This window comes from Amblyomma mixtum, chromosome 3, assembly GCF_055824585.1.
Source record: "Amblyomma mixtum isolate Tamu chromosome 3, ASM5582458v1, whole genome shotgun sequence".
Taxonomy (NCBI): domain Eukaryota; kingdom Metazoa; phylum Arthropoda; class Arachnida; order Ixodida; family Ixodidae; genus Amblyomma; species Amblyomma mixtum.
The window spans coordinates 110,880,601-110,896,591 of record NC_143014.1 but is presented as its reverse complement, the minus strand read 5'-3'; the positions used below and the strand labels follow the sequence as shown (position 1 = coordinate 110,896,591).

General features: G+C 47.7%; 1 protein-coding gene and 1 non-coding gene across 2 annotated transcripts in view; one reads left to right on the top strand and one right to left on the bottom strand.

Annotated features, from left to right (window-relative positions):
• Positions 1–276: 276 nt before the first annotated feature.
• LOC149351406 (uncharacterized) overlaps positions 277–15,991 on the top strand; it is a 66,502-nt gene continuing 50,787 nt past the window's right edge. The window contains exons 1-2 of the mRNA XM_089580727.1: positions 277–564; positions 14,418–14,566. Coding sequence (XP_089436853.1) covers positions 463–564; positions 14,418–14,566 — 251 coding nt within the window. The 5' untranslated portion in view covers positions 277–462. The remainder of the gene's footprint in view (positions 565–14,417; positions 14,567–15,991) is intronic.
• Positions 6,588–6,659, bottom strand: TRNAT-UGU (transfer RNA threonine (anticodon UGU)). Its single transcript has one exon. It is a non-coding gene; the product is annotated as a tRNA-Thr (tRNA).

Genomic DNA, 15,991 nt, shown 5'->3' with positions numbered 1-15,991 from the left:
GCATGTAGACCCTAATGAATGTGCAGCTGCGCCGTTAGGTTTGCCTGGTACGGATGATCGACAGCATCAGGCGAAGGAAGAGCATAGGATGCGCCGACATAGCAGTGAGGACAGTCTGACTGGAACCGAACCCGATCGCTCGAGATGAACAGAGCACCGGGCGCTACGCACAGCGTCGTGCCCGAAACGGAGCGCGCAGCCACGCGCGCACGAGAGCGCCGCCGCGGAGCGCGAGTCCACCTTGAGCCACCGCCAACGCGCGGCCCGGACTCCGGCGGCGTCGGGTGGTGGGAGATCGCACTAAAAATAAGGTCCGGAGGGGCAACCTCGTCGCTCGCAGCAGCCACCCGGCGGCCCGCTTGCCCTGCCAAGCCGGGCGAAGAAAAGAAACGCTCTTCCGGGCCCTCGGAGAGCAGGGCTCCCCATTTCGAGCGAACCGACTGGACGCCCAAGCAGCGCGCGATGGCGGGGAGTGCGATAACCGTCCGCCTGGCCGGAGGCAGCCCCTGGGGGTTCCGGCTGCAGGGGGGAAGAGGCACCGGACAGCCCCTGACCATCACCAAGGTGAGAGGCCGTCTGGGCCGATGCCGGGTCTTGAAGAAGCCGCCGCTGCCCATCCACGGCGTGCGGTGCGCGCCGGAGTGGGCCGGAGTGCGGTCACGTGCAGAACTGAACATTTGAGATACCGCAGCAGTATACTGGATGTTCCTGCAATAACTTAGCAGTTCGAAACCTAATCGCACGGGGCTCTTCTCCGTATCCCATTTCCGCGGATAATAGAGCCTAAGCTGTTGAGCAGTGTCAACAACGGACAAAACGGCGCAAAAGTAAATATCCAGCGTTTTGCAAAAAATCTGGTTAGTTACTTTTGCGTGGTTGTCACCTTGATCGTCCCTCGTCGTTATCCCCCGCAAACTCTGTCTTCTTTCTTTTATCTTGTTCTTATTTGGAGCTCAGTATCAGAGACCTGACCCGACGAAGTACATGAAAGAAGTCAGCAATTGTTATGAAGCGTGCTACTAACTACGCGAGTTTTTAGTACCTGTTACTAAGATTAGAAGAACTAGACTGCTCATAAATATTGGCAGATCTTCGAACGACGAACTTTCGCGCGTTGAGACGGACAGGAAGCAAGCTAAGAGACAACGAGGGCCTCACGCTCATGGTTAACTTGCTTTGTGCAAGTGCATTCAGCCCATTGGGAGAAAGCACGAGTGTATGATCTGCTTAGTCTTATACCTTATTTTTTCTTTCTTTTTCGTAAATAGCAGCCATCCAGCAAAAACGACCCCTAATGTATATATAAACGCATTTTACCTTAGTATACACTCTCATCCGTAGAGAACGAATTGACCCGATGAAAAATATGTGCAATGTACTGCAAAGCCCCACCATTGATATCGATGCTGCGAGTGCACCGAGCTGAAAACGGGAGGGGGCGTGGCCGAAGTTTATCGCCGCCGTCTTTTTTCGTCATCATCCATGAAACCTAACCAAACCGGCTCCGAGTTCGAAACACCGTAGAAAGACTTATCAACTTCACGATAATGATCTGTAGAGTAGTCAACTATAAATGCCTACCCTCTGTTCTATGTCGGCCTTTGGAGATAGAGCACTCTCTTCCTTCCAGTCTGATTCCAACGCCTCCTAGCATTACCAATAGCGCGCTTAAATTGATGACTGTGTCTACTTGAGTTCGTTGGCTCTCGAATACTCAAAAGATACACCCTCAGCCTAGCGGAATATGGTGCTGGAGGCATCCAGCCAGGCGGCAGGCTGTTTTAACAGGGCGTCAGTGGCCTAGACAGAGGACTACCGATCTACGCAAGCTCCTAGCCGGGCAAAAACCGCAAGCGCCGATGTAAACAGTAAAAGGGACTTGTCTCTTGCGACTGTGAGCCCAGAATATGAGCCATAAACGTCGTGATCGGGCCAGCGGTGTTTATCACGAAGAAATGAATCGATAGAGGGTCAATATATTGAAAAATCCAGCGAAAGAAACCAGTACTATAGACGGTGTACCAATTTTTCTATTGCACCACTCCACTTTCTGAAGTTTTCGGGGACCATTGCGAGCGTGTGCCGAGAAAATACGCATGCTTGTTGTGCCTCTGCACGCGGCGAAAGAAGCAAGCGTCACATTTTAAAATCAATATTTAACTTCCATTGCTTCAAAAATAGACTAGCCAACCTTGATTCTTGCGTTCGTTAAAAAGAACTTGGCTCTGATATACTGACGGAAGCAAGCTTCGTTTACTTTGCTGCATAAATAACACGCTACTTTACGTATAAGCTAAACCAGAGGCGTATATGCACACAAACATTCAGAAGAAGCGCAAACACACACGACCACAGTTTAGCAAACACCGCAGCGTTGCCACGTTTAAAAACTAGGCGCAGTGACCGAGATAATCGAAGGCGCGCAGAAACGCAGGACAAGGTGTTCAAAACCTCTCCACTGGCGGCTGCAAAGTGGCCAGTATCGATGTCAGCGTGGCATGACCGACGCGCGAAACCGAGATCCGAGCGCGAAGAGCAGGCGCAGAAAAAAGCGCTGCCATGATCCCTCGCATCGTTGTCGTCGCGGGCATGGCACGGAGCCGACCCGGAGCCCGCGTTGGCGCCGGCACGCATGGCACAGGGCCTGCGTTAGCAGGGGCCGCCGCCCACACGCGCCAGCCATAATAACGATCTTGATCTGGCCCCGCTCACTAAAAACGAGCTGCGACGAGACCGCCGGCTTCCTCCGCGCTCGGCCCGGTGTCGTGTTCTGCTTGGAATAGTCCAGCGCCAAGAACGTCCCGAGAAACCTTGTTAGTGGCCGATAATGCCTGCAAACTTCGTCCGCTTATCCCGGCACACTCCATCGTTTCTGTCTAAGAAGCGCAACCATGATCTGTGTCCTATCTTTTTCGCCCTGCTTGACCTAATTTTTCGCGTTCTGTGGCGCTCTTTGGCTCCGGCACACGTGCTGCTATGTGCGTGCCAGGGCTGACGCCGAGCCAACGGAATGTCAAGCGCGTCGGCTCTTAGGAATGCGCAAGCAAGACTCCTTGAGCACTGCAACCGCGAGCTGATAATGTTACGTTTCACAATTTAGTAAAACGTATGTCCAGTATTAATACTACCGTCGTCTCCACGGTAAACCCACAAGAACAGCTGTAACAAAGCACGCTAGTTAGAACACTGGCCGTATGGGAACAAGATAAGCGACATGCATCACAACGACCGCAGCATGCGCACTATTGAGTATCTTAAGCACAGCACAGGCCACCATATAACGCGTCTTGTTCTTTTTCAGGCTTTGAAGTATAGCTTAGCTCTTAAATGCGAGAAGACGCGAAGTGCACCCAGCGCCCTCTCGTTTTCACCTCCAGTAGAACTGAGTCAGAAGCAGAAGGCATGGTAGTTTTGTGTTCATTGGCGCAATGGGACGCATGTTCACAAAGGAGCTGCGCAGTGCAAGTTTTAAGTGAATGACACACGTCAGCTTTTTTGTATATCTTTTTTGAAGTAACTTAGTGCGCATGGGGGAGGGGGGGGGGGGAGTGGGTTATGAGGACACCTGTCTGCCCCACCACCCCTTTGCAGCACGGACAATGTGAAAAGGCCGATGCGACTCGATGCCAGGTTACCAGGCGAGCAAAATTAACTGTTTGTTTTATCTATATGTGGATTCTACAGATCGATGCTCTTTCAAATAATAAAAGGTACTTTCTATTAACGTTAGTCTCCACCAGCTGCTTCAAAAAAAGTCAGCTAATCTTGTGATCACGAGCCGCACAATATTCAAGAGGGGTGATGGGCACGTTAAGCGAGGGCCAGGAGGAGTTTTTTTATTCGGCGAGGAGTGTTTTTATGTTAGAAACAAAGACATTTATTAATCCATGTTTAAAATGAAATCATTCCGTGCAGGCATAGACAACAATAAGTCTCTAACAATCAGCCCTTATTCCACTCGCAATAACTGTTTTAAATATTCCTTCTTTCCTAGGACAATTACCGAGCGGAATAAGCTAGATAAAGATATTGTCTTACTTCCCTCTGTAAATCTTTCTTGCTCCCACCTCGATCTGTGACCTCCATTTTAACCATTCCATGTTTTATTTGCCATGAATTTATTCTGTTCCATTTGAAGCTTTGTGTTCAAGTTTGTATGCTTGGTATATTTCCCCCTTGTTGCCTATGAAATGTGTGTCATAATGTACTCCACCCTGCTAAAATCCCAGTTGGGATTCCAGTATATATAAATAAATAAAAAATAAATTAATTAATTAATAAAAGGTTATATGCAAAAGCATTCTTCTGATGGTGTAGGGCGATCCAAAATTCAAAGAAAACATAAGAATTCAACGTTTCGAAAAGTAACAGAAATTGCAGAAATGCACAAAAGGTCATAGAATTTTTTTTTAATAGCGAATAATTTTACTGCTATATACTATTGCCATTGTTGCCGAAAGACAAATGAAAGTCTGAACAGCCACCTTCCGGTGGCAAATGTAACTAATCCGTCCCTAAATTTTTTTTTTCGATCCCGGCCGCGGCGGTTGAATTTCTTTGGAGGAGAAATTCTAGAGGCCCGTGTACTGTGCGATGTCAGTGTACGTTAATGAACCCCAGGTGGTCGAAATTTCCGGAGCCCTCCACTACGGCGTCTCTCATAGCCTTAGTCGCTTTGGGACGTTAAACCCCATAAACCAACCAATTTTTTTTGTTCATTAAAAATATTCGCCATGCTTTTCTGCGCATTTCTTTCAAAATCGCATCGCGCTGCTCTCTCTACTTTTCGAAATATTGTTATTTTCCTGTTATTTTTGGATCACCCTGTATTTGGATGGTCGAGACATCAGTGAAATTTGCAATGAAGACGGTCACAGTGCAAAAGTGTAGTTGCAGAAAGAACTTTATTAATATCTTGTTTTAGTACACGTATACTAGTTGCCCACTTATATACAGCAACCAATATGTTTTCAGGAAGTCAGCGCGTGCGTTGGGCAAGAGCGTCAACAAGCACATCAATCTGCTAAGCTGCACAACAGCCACTCCTGACCTAACCAGAACGGGGTTGCCTGCACCTCATCGCACTAAAAGCATGGCGCGTTGCCTTCGGTCGCCCGACCAGGGGACGAAATCCGACATCCGTACGGCCGCAAGCACGGTTCTTAATGGGCCGGTGGCCTGACCATCGTGTCCTTAGTTCTTGTGATTATTCGCTCCAGGCGTTGACTAAGGAATTGTAGCACGTTAGCGCTGAGTATGTATGAAGAGCCGCCTGGACCGCTTTCCGAAGGCTCGAAGAGCTCGGAGGCTCATTGACAGGTGGTAGTGAACGTGTTGCAGTCATGCCGATCTCTTTTCCGCCAGCAACATGCGTCCACCACTCCATAAATGCGCTTAGAAAGCCTATGTACTTGCTCTGCTAGCCAGAGGAGACTGGTACAAAGGACTCTGAATTTTTATTTAACGTCAATATTGAGCAGAAAGGTAAAAAAAAGGCTCCAGATTCCACAGGCATTGCAAATAATCCTTGATGCAGGTATTCGTGAGCGACCCGCATGGAAGCGATGGTTTGGTCAGTTCTTATTAAGAACTCAGCGAGCTTGGCTTATAGAAACACAACATTGTTCAATTTGATCTCCAACAAGGCTGTTTCTTGGGCTAGTTTGTTGCTCATATTGACGAAAACGTAAGCGCACGATCATACGGAGACATGAGAGACACACAGGACAAAGCGCTAACTTTCTAATGAATTTTATTGACGACACGGAAGCATACACTGAAGGGAGTTCAATGAAACAAAGGGAGGAAGAATTCAACGCATGCGCGAGCCATTTCCATCAAGGAACGCCATCTCCTTATCCGAGAGATTAACTGAAGGCGCACTAACGTAACCGGCTGTCTTGATGCAAATCATACGTGCTTCTCTAATCTCACGCATGTAATAGTCCTTGCTCCTCGCTTCATCTGTGCACTGGCTAAACAATGGCTTCCTCATTTTGATGGGACACTCAGGCAGTGCTCTGACAGGTGCCCGTTTTTTGGTTGTGCCACATTACGATATTACGATTACGTTCCGCTAGCCTTTTCTTTAGGCATCTGCCAGTCTGCCCTATGTTTACGCGGCCAACAGTCAATGGAATATGATATACCACTTGAGCAGGGTGCATTGCTGGGCAAGATGGCTTCACATGCTCAAATATGCAGCGCTGGCAGGCGACGGACGAAGTGAGGACGAGACACACAGTTTCGCTGTATGTATCGTCCTCTCTTCGCCCGTCGTCTGCCAGCGCTGCATATTTGAGTATGATATACCACCCCTTCTGTGCATTCCACAAGCTTGCTCCGATGCAGTATATATATATATATATATATATATATATATATATATATATATATATATATATATAGCAAGGGGAATGAGGGGCTCGTTATCAATATGAGAGAAGCCAACAGCCACAGAAACCAAGGAGCACAGGGGATTTTTTTTTTAATTCATTTATTATTATTTTTTGTGGTGCTGATCATGTAAGAATATTACTGTCGCTTAAAGCTAATTGATTAGAAAAGCAGAAGAAAAAACAACCACATGCCGCCGGTGGGATCCGAACCCACGACCTCCGAATTACACGTCCGGTGCTCTACCTCTGAGCTACGGCGACGGCTGTCAAACCTTCTGCTTTCGGGGGTATTTATGTTTACAATTAACTTAACCTTGAGAGTGTTCATCAGCGCCACCCACGTTCGTAAGCGGCGGACGTGGAACGTCCTGAGTTACCGCTGGTGTGACGTAGAACGCCATCGAACGGCAAGGGTGGAATCTGTGTGAGAACCCTCTTATGCTTCCTATGGCATCAAAGCTGCCAGAACCGAGGCCCTCGCTAAGCAATAAAGCAAACAAGGCAAGGGGAATGAGGGGCTCGTTATAAATATGAGAGAAGCCAACAGCCACAGAAACCAAGGAGCACAGGGGATTTTTTTTTTAATTCATTTATAATTTTTTTTTGTGGTGCTGATCATGTAAGAATATTACTGTCGCTTAAAGCTAATTGATTAGAAAAGCAGAAGAAAAAACAACCACATGCCGCCGGTGGGATCCGAACCCACGACCTCCGAATTACGCGTCCGGTGCTCTACCTCTGAGCTACGGCTTTTCTAATCTTTTCTGAGCTACGGCTTTTCTTCTGCTTTTCTAATCAATTAGCTTTAAGCGACAGTAATATTCTTACATGATCAGCACCACAAAAAAAAAAAATAATAATAATAAATGAATTAAAAAAAAAATCCCCTGTGCTCCTTGGTTTCTGTGGCTGTTGGCTTCTCTCATATATATATATATATATATATATATATATATATATATATATATATATATATATATATATATATATATATATATATATATATATATATATATAGCTACCATGTCGTCAGTAAAATTCACTTGCAAGTTTGCGCTGTGTCCTGTGTCTCTCTCATGTCCCCGTCTTCATGTGCGGTTGTTGTCGTCAGTTTGATGTCTTCAGTATGCATTAAATATTGCAGCACATGCAATCGATTTCCTCCGGAATGGTATCCGTGATGTACCGGCAGAGTGTACAGGGTCACTCTATGTCCCACATTGCATATTTTTTCATGAAAAACAGGAGGTTGATACGCGCGAACATTCATAGCTGAGAAATGTTCTCCAAGATAGTAAGCCCAGTAGCCTGTCTGTCAAGTCTTTAATTAGATGTCAGCGGTAACTGAAAACATTTTGCTGGACAGTTGGCGGTACTGACAATGGTCGTGCGCTGGCGACTACAGAGAATATTCGGTTTTAACTACAAGTATCGAGAAAAGAACTTTTTTCCTTAGTTCATCGTCGCAGACCGTTCTCCTGAAGCGTCTGAGTTTGCCTGGCGAGTAAATCTCCCGAGAGAATTTTACTAAGCAGTTCTTATTAAGCAGGCTTCAAGCTTCTGCAACAACATTCACCAGAAAAGATTGGGAAGCTAAATCTACTGGCTTCTTGAATTGGAATCAGGCATTGCACCAAAGGAGATTTCACTGTGGCACAATTTGCGATAAACAAAGCGGGAATACTTTAAAAAGCACTACTTTCCTTTCAGGCTTTTTCCTCTCCTGTGGGCTATCCCAGTTCATGATTGAAGATCAAGGCTACCGCAGTCATGGTCCATAGAGTTATTGGGATGCGTAAAATATCTCCGGTCCAATTAAAAACTTTGTGAGTGCCTTAGCTCGCTGCTTCCGATACTGCACAGTCCAAAAGTGAATTTTGTTTGCCCATAGTGACTACCTGGTCTTTCTAAAAGCATCATTTCACGCGAGTGATTGCCAGTTTTTGAGAGTATGATATGGTGCCAGCTGAGCCGCCTTTAGGGATCTCTGCACCATCCGCCTAGGGCACTAGCTTTGACATTGTTCTGTCGTGGACTTCAGGCAGTGTTTTTATCAATAAAAGTGACTATACTGCTGCCAAAGGAATGTAAATCAGTAATAGTCATTCGTAGCATATAGCGAGGGTTTCTTCGTTGCATGCGTAAATCTGGATGAAATTATACTACTGAAACCTGATAAAGGAGGTCAGTCGTAGCACAACAGCAGAGTCACCCATGCGCCGTACAGATCCTGGAGTACGCCGTTGCGCAGTAGCGTTGGTGAAGGACGCCGGGCCGCGCGCTCTTCCCCGAGCGCCGTCCTCTGCCGCTCATCCGCCACGCATGCGAGCCAGTCGAGGGAAACTGGCGCTACTCCGCCACAAACATCTCATCAGCAGTCCTCCTCCCCGGGCAGAGGCTTTCTACTTCGGGCCGGTCGTCCTGAGCCACCGACTGAGGAGCCGTGGCTGCTCGCTGCCAAGTAGGACGCCACCCGCCTCAGACAACGCCTGCCCGACGAGACAAGAAGAAACAATGAGAACGGCAGCCACATATCATCCGGAAAAAGAGGGTGTCTTTAGCCACTCTTGCACCGAGACAAGGGCGACCGTTCACGAACCGCACACTCGACGGTTCTTTTGAGAGCGCTTCCACAGGCTGCCTACCCAAACGCAGACCCCAAAGCGCCGTGCCAGGTCGCGCCCTGGCTGAAACGCGGCAGGAACTTATTCTCGAAGTTGGGAAACTCGCCGGCCTTGGCGACAACCGCACTGGCAACCATGGTTGCTGCCTCAGCGCGTGCCGGCTCCCTCTCGCCCAGCCTGTCGCACTTCCGAACCCCTGAGGCGCGAATCGCGGCGGTGCGAGAGGGGCCCTGACGCTCCCAGCACGGCGCAGCCAAAGTGATGTCACTCGGGAAGGTTTCTTGTAAATTTGAGACTCTGCGTGGGCGGTCGTGCCAGTGCCCTCCACTGCGCCCCTTCGCCCCGGAGGCACGAAGCTTAGCGTATCTGGCACTGCTCATGCCAGGAGCAGCCTCCTCGGAGCACGAGGTACAGAGACTAATATAATAAATAGGGAATGATAACTGGCGCACCGGTAGACGTTCTAAATGTAGGCAAAATGGATTCCATAGTACAGAGACTTGGAAATTCCACAAGGTGCCGCGTATGAATACAGAGTTAATTTAGTACTGGGTGCAAGAAAGATGAAGGCGGGAAAAGATAGGGGAAACGAGAACTACAGAAGAACAAGAATAATAGCACCTTCTTCCGGAGCCTTTCTAGACTGATCTTTTAACTGAGGCGTCATCGTATTTTCTTATCTCTAGTTCTGGAATCTAGGGGTAGGCATTCGAGCAGGCGAATAAGGTTATCTGTATACCTATCTGCATTTCCCGATCCCAGCGGCGGCGGCCGAATTTCGATGGCAACGATATTCTACACTTGTTGTTGGGCTAGTTGGTAATACATACTTCTGAAGGAACCAGCGCACAAAACACAACGGACAAGAAAAAGACGGAACACGACGGACAGGAACGCTGAACCAAAGGTTCTTGCCCTGCATGTGGCAGCCGCTGACAGGGCCACAGCTTGAGACTGGCTAACAGCAAACGATGAAAAAGAGCCCATTGTACAAGAAATAAATTTGAGCAACACTTGTAGAATGGGCTCTTTTTCATCGTTTGCTGTTAGCCAGTCTCAAGCTGTGGCCCTGTCAGCGGCTGCCACATGCAGGGCAAGAACCTTTGGTTCAGCGCTCCTGTCCGTCGTGTTCCGTCTTTTTCTTGTCCGTTGTGTTTTGTGCGCTGGTTCCTTCAGAACGATATTCTAGAGGTTCGTGTACTGTGCAATGTCAGCGCACGTTAAAGAACCCCAGGTGGCCGAAATTTATGGAGCCCTTCACTACGGTGTCCCTCATAGCCCGAGTCGCTTTGAGACGATAAACCGCCCATAAACTCTAAACCTATCTGCATTTCCTCTTCTCTGCAACGCCTTACGGAAATGCATTAAACCACAAAACTTTCTCCAATTGCTTGACTCACTGAAAATAGCACGACCAAAAACATTGATGAAAATCCTCTTGCTTATATTCACGTCATACGTGAAAACTAAAATAAACGGTGTACGGTGCTCCATTTTTCTTCCTATGTATTTACAAGCCTTATCAAAAAATGTCAGTGGAACTCGTTATAAACAAAGAGATTAAAATTAGTTTAACGCGGAGATAAATGTTGCTTGGTAAAAAAGCAGCGTAGCTTAGTAAAAAGGATGTTTCCGGAGACGATTTTCGATCCTGACAGACGCATTCCCGATGACGCGTTCGAGTTCATAGGAAGGATCCTCGATGCGTCTCGATACTCAAACCCTAAAAATTATTTCATTCACTGATAGCGGCATTGAGGGTCTTGGGCCACGGAGGAGGACAGGCGCAATGTTTCCTCGAGAACACTCGGTATCCCCGGTTCCAGCAGATGGTCAAGTCGTGCAGGTGCATCTAGGGCTCAGGAAGAGAGTGACAACTGAGGTTTTTTTTTATTTTAATCATTATTCGCGCCGTTTAAATCACGGAAGAAGTCATTTAATAAGTGTGCGATCCTTCTTTTGCAGGCAGTGCAGCTCTAAATACGTACTGTGTTGACGAATCCGATATCACTCTCGGGATACTCACCCTGTTCTCTTTCTTTTTGTCCTTCGTTGGGAGTAGAGCTACTGTATAAATACCTAGAGTTGCACGTTTGTTTTCCTTGAGCCGCTCGCTCTTCTATTGGCTAAACGCGATCACATGGTTAAAAAGCATCCATGCATTGCGGAGGAGCCAACTCTTTTGCATCGTTTAGCACTAGACAGGTGCTGTCCATTCCTACACCTACTGCTCTCGTGTTTTGCGGCATTTTTTTTTTTTATCCGAGTGCAAATGTTCTCTGAAACTATGTTTTCTTATCAATGACACGCAATTTTATCACAAGTGCTCGCCGATTGTTAAAAAGAAAACTTCTGTGATTTGTGGCGTTTACAACAGATGGCGCCACCCATCCACATGGCGAGTGCTTTGTTACTCATCGAGATAGGCCTTGGTATAGCCGACGCATTACTAGCAAACTGTGGCATTCAATGCAACAGTCATACGCCTAGAATAAAACAAGTTCAGCAGCCAGAATCTAGCGGATTGAGTCTGTACTTGCTCTAACCACTCCACCATGTCTGCCTCCTGCACGCATAATTTCCCTCATAATTCCCGCATAATTTGGATGCTCAGGAGAGCAACATGGCGTACAAATGTGCACCTCTTATACTATACAGTAACTCTAGTTGGGAGCTTGTCACTACGCCATCTTCCGGGGGCCCATGCGGTCCTCTCGCTCTTCCTGCGGCGAAGTTCCACGTACTGCAATCTTTTTTTTTTCTTGTGCTGCGACACTTCCTGCGACGGCCGCCAAGATCTGCTAAGGGCGGCGAGAGATGGTGCCAGCTGTCGCCTATTAGCAGTCGCGCCACCGACCGTGAGGTGGCGCCAGGGCCGTTGTCTTTCTCCTCTGGTAACGCCGAAGATGTCTGTTTCCAAAGCGATGTGTAAAGTCTAAGCAAAGAGAAAAGGACGCTTTGTATGGATGAATAAAGGATTTTTCTGTTTTCATGCTTAGAAGCATGTTAGAACATGTGCGAACACTCCCTGTGTTAAATGACCGATTTTTGAGCGCCAAATTTCTGAGCGCGCCGCAGCGGAGGGTTGAGAGTTAATTTATCACGCGTCCGGACCTTCAATGGGCAATATTTGGGTGTCAATATGTCAATATTTGGGTGCTTTCCCATCTTACTTCCTCCGAAGTGCAGCCGTTGCGGTAGGCACGCAGAGAAAAGATCCTCAAACTGCAAGCTGGCTGTGTGTACAGTCGTGAGCAACATGAAAGGGAACAAATTTTTATCATATCTGTGCGACAAGCACGCTTTTTCTGTTTTCTAACTAGACTTCGCCTTGGCGTATAACATTCATAAGTAATTCTCAAATTTTGTAGTATAATAATCAGAATATTCGCAATTTTGTGCAAAAAGATTGTCCCGCTCATATTGCTCATGACTGTACGAGAGCTATGAGGGATGCATGTGCGTATGTTATGTCAAGTCACTTTACTTCTGCATCAACAAAAATATACGGTACTCACAATACTGTGGGGTGAAAAAAAATTCTATTAATGGCTTGGCAAAGGCCGGCATCCCTTCCCAGGTCAAAAATCGAGGACTGCCAGCCAACAAAATTCGTTAAAACCATCAAAAGCCGTCAAATCGTGTGTGCAGCACTATTATGCTTTCGTCTACACCCCTTTTCACTCCCTCCCAGCCTCCGGCATTCCCCCTTCGAGTGGAGCAGAAGTCCAGAAACATCTTGTTCTGGCCGTCATCTCCACCCTTCCCGTCCTCCTCTTTCCTGTTGACTGCCTCTTTTAGCAAGACAGCGTTTGCACGAGGGCCAACACGTCGGCGCTCTCACAGCTGTATACGCCGGCTGGGCATGCCTGTACCGTCAGCGGGCCACACATCTATGTCCGAACTTCCCAGAACACTATGCCCACCTCGCCCACTGTCTATCTGAATGCGCATTAGATACCACATTACCCCTACAAACCCCATCCTTCGTTTAGTGCTTGGCTCCTCCATGACCAACTGCAAGACCAGCCGACAGGCTTGCTACCAACTTAGCGGCTAGCACACAAGCTACCTAATAAAGTGTATTCTCTCTCTCTGTTTTGCAGATAAATGAAATATCAAAAGCACGCGCTGCCCTGTGGATACAGCGGGCTTAGAACCGAGCGCCCGTCTGCCGCGCTCGCGTGCTCCGTGGCGCAGCGCACATGCGCTGTCGCGAACGGGTTCAGGGACGAGCTTGGCAGCCCCCGGCGCGTTATCCTTGGCGGGGCGCCCGTCGCCCTAAGAGCGCTCAGTTTTGGAATCCGGCGACAAAATGGAGAGAATTGATCGATGAATATCTCCAGACCTGTGTAAAGTTCTGTAGACTAGAATGGTCCCTAATCAACGAAGTTGCAAGATTGCGACTGCAGCACTGTGGACAAGTAATTAGAATAATCAAAATTTCCCTATTTAGTCGAAAACTGGCCGCTGTGTTCTTACCTTGAGTCCAAAAAGCCAACCTACACCCAGTGACAGCAGCATCCACATTACCATGATGATCATTTATTAATAAAGCTGCAAATGGCAAAAAAAAAAATCCACTGTACTATATGGCGGGCGTCGTTAACGCAGGACCGAGGTGATCGGAAAGCAATGCATGGATCCCATTTCCCACGGTATAGGTAATTCCAATGACGACTATGACAATGATGACGGCGCTGATGTGTTGCGCAATGATGGGACATATCGCCTGTTTAGCCACCCTCCCATTTCTTTGATTCCCAATGAATCACAAGGGCTTCGAAATAAATTTCAGCGGATGTATCTGTTAACTTATCCACATCTGTTTTACAGGTTTTTCCTTTACTTCTCAGCCGCCGCGGTTGCTCAGTGGTTATGGCGCTCGGCTGCTAACCAGAAAGACGCGGGTCCGATCCCGGCCACGGCAGTCGAATTTCGATGGATGCAAAATTCTAGAGGCCCGCGTACTGTGCAATGTCAGTGCACGTTAAAGAACCCATGTGGACAAAATTCCCGGAGCTCATCACTGAGGCGTTCCTCATAGCCTGAGACGCTTTGGGACATTAAACCCTCATAAATCAATCATAAACCAAACCGTTACTTCTTAACTTAGCTACCTTCGAGATTCCATCGCCACAGCCGAATTGAGCACTTGTGCAGGATCATTGCTCTCCCGCTTGCCAATATCGGGCAATTAATTCGTGCTCAGTATTTTTAACAATACTAGCGACAAATATTTGTATTAGTTCTGAGGCACAAAATAAAAGTGTCGGAGCGACGTGCGCAATCGCTTACCGTTCCGAAAGATGAAATTTCAGTTCGACATAGCCACGCCCACAGGTGCTTGCCTTAGGATTTAAAGGCGTATGTTGTTTCTTCCTTCTGTGTGCAGACGCGGCGCAAGAGCAAAGCGTACCAAGTGCTGCTCGAAGGCGACCAGCTGATCAGCATCAATGGGCAGCCGTGCGACCATCTCAGCCACGATGAAGCCATGGCCATCGTGGAGTCCGGCTGCCCCGAACTGGTCATCGAAGTGCGCAGGTGAGCGAGGCCTGGTAGTTGTCAGGATCAAACTGCCCCTTTTGGGCACGGGTTTCGGAGCACGCCCGCCGAGAGGTATTCGCCTTTTCGTGAGCACCTTTCTCATGCCCAGAACCGATCTCTATGCTTCCCGGTTTTGTGCACTGGACAACAGGCTACAACATAAGACTACAGGGCGTTGCGATTTCAAGTACGACTCAGTAGACTTGCACGCTAAGGACGAAGAAAAAATACATGACGCCAACATGCACGCCAAGCGATGATGGCGTTGAGACAGTGTTGAGAAAAATCGCAACAACTGCTTCGCTTAACGAATAGAAGCTACTACTTCATGCTAAAATCCCAACTACTTGAAAGGAGCCAGAACAAAATTTCCACACTCTGAGTAAAGCTGAAATTTGGGCGAGTTGGTATGCATTCATATCACCTCAACAGCTCAACAAGGACGGGACTGAACGGAACTCGCCCAAATTTCAGCTTTATTCAATGTGATTTCTAATCAGCGCTTGTCTTCTGTTTCCGTTCATTCACGTCCTTGTTGCGTCGTTGAGGCAACATGTTTCCACACTCTGCGTCCTTGCTTCAAAGAGTTTTCGCATTAAGTCTGATAACGGCAACATCGCTCAAACCCACTATTTCTCGCGTGCACTTTTCCACACGACGTTTTTTTTTTTGCTTTTGTGCGCTCAGCAGCGCAAGGATGAAGGAAGACCGCCGTCACATATCCACGCCGAAACCAAGAGGTTGCAGCGTCACAACAACCGTCGCGGTTCAAGTGCCAGATAATAGCGCCATATATTTGTGTCAACAAAGACATCTTAGATGTCGCAGTTAGAACTTCGCCAGCTCAGTGACCTTCTCAGATCACTAATTACGCCCTTAATTCTGCCTAGACAGCATCCTCGTAGAATAAAGAATAACTTCATGCATTTTTACTCATTTAGCAAGTCACGATTACGTAACCAGCTTACTGGAAATACATATATAAGCGTCCCTTGTTTACAGCGCTCGAGCGGTGAACTCCACACCGCGTGAGTGACACCGACCGTTGGCCTCTGGGTTCGAAATAGCTTGTTTCTGAGCGCGAACTCAGCGTGGTGACTTTTCTTTTCACGGCCCATTAGTCGTCAGTTGCTATGTGCTCCGTTCGTTGCCGGGGATAATGTTTCTAGCGACGGGCGTAAGCGAGGATGCGCAGTTCCTGCTGTTCCGCAACGCATGCGGCAGGCAGGGCGCGTCGCCGTTCTGTTGGCCGCTGAAAGATTATACCTCCGCATTCTTTCTTTCTTCTTTTCTTTGCATCAGGGGCGCATTGCTTGAGATTTAATGGTGGCCTGCGTAAAACTCTGAATTAGGCTGCATGTATCTATTTCAGGCTGTGTGAAATGACGCCCATGAAATCGAGTTATTTCACTGATCTTGCTT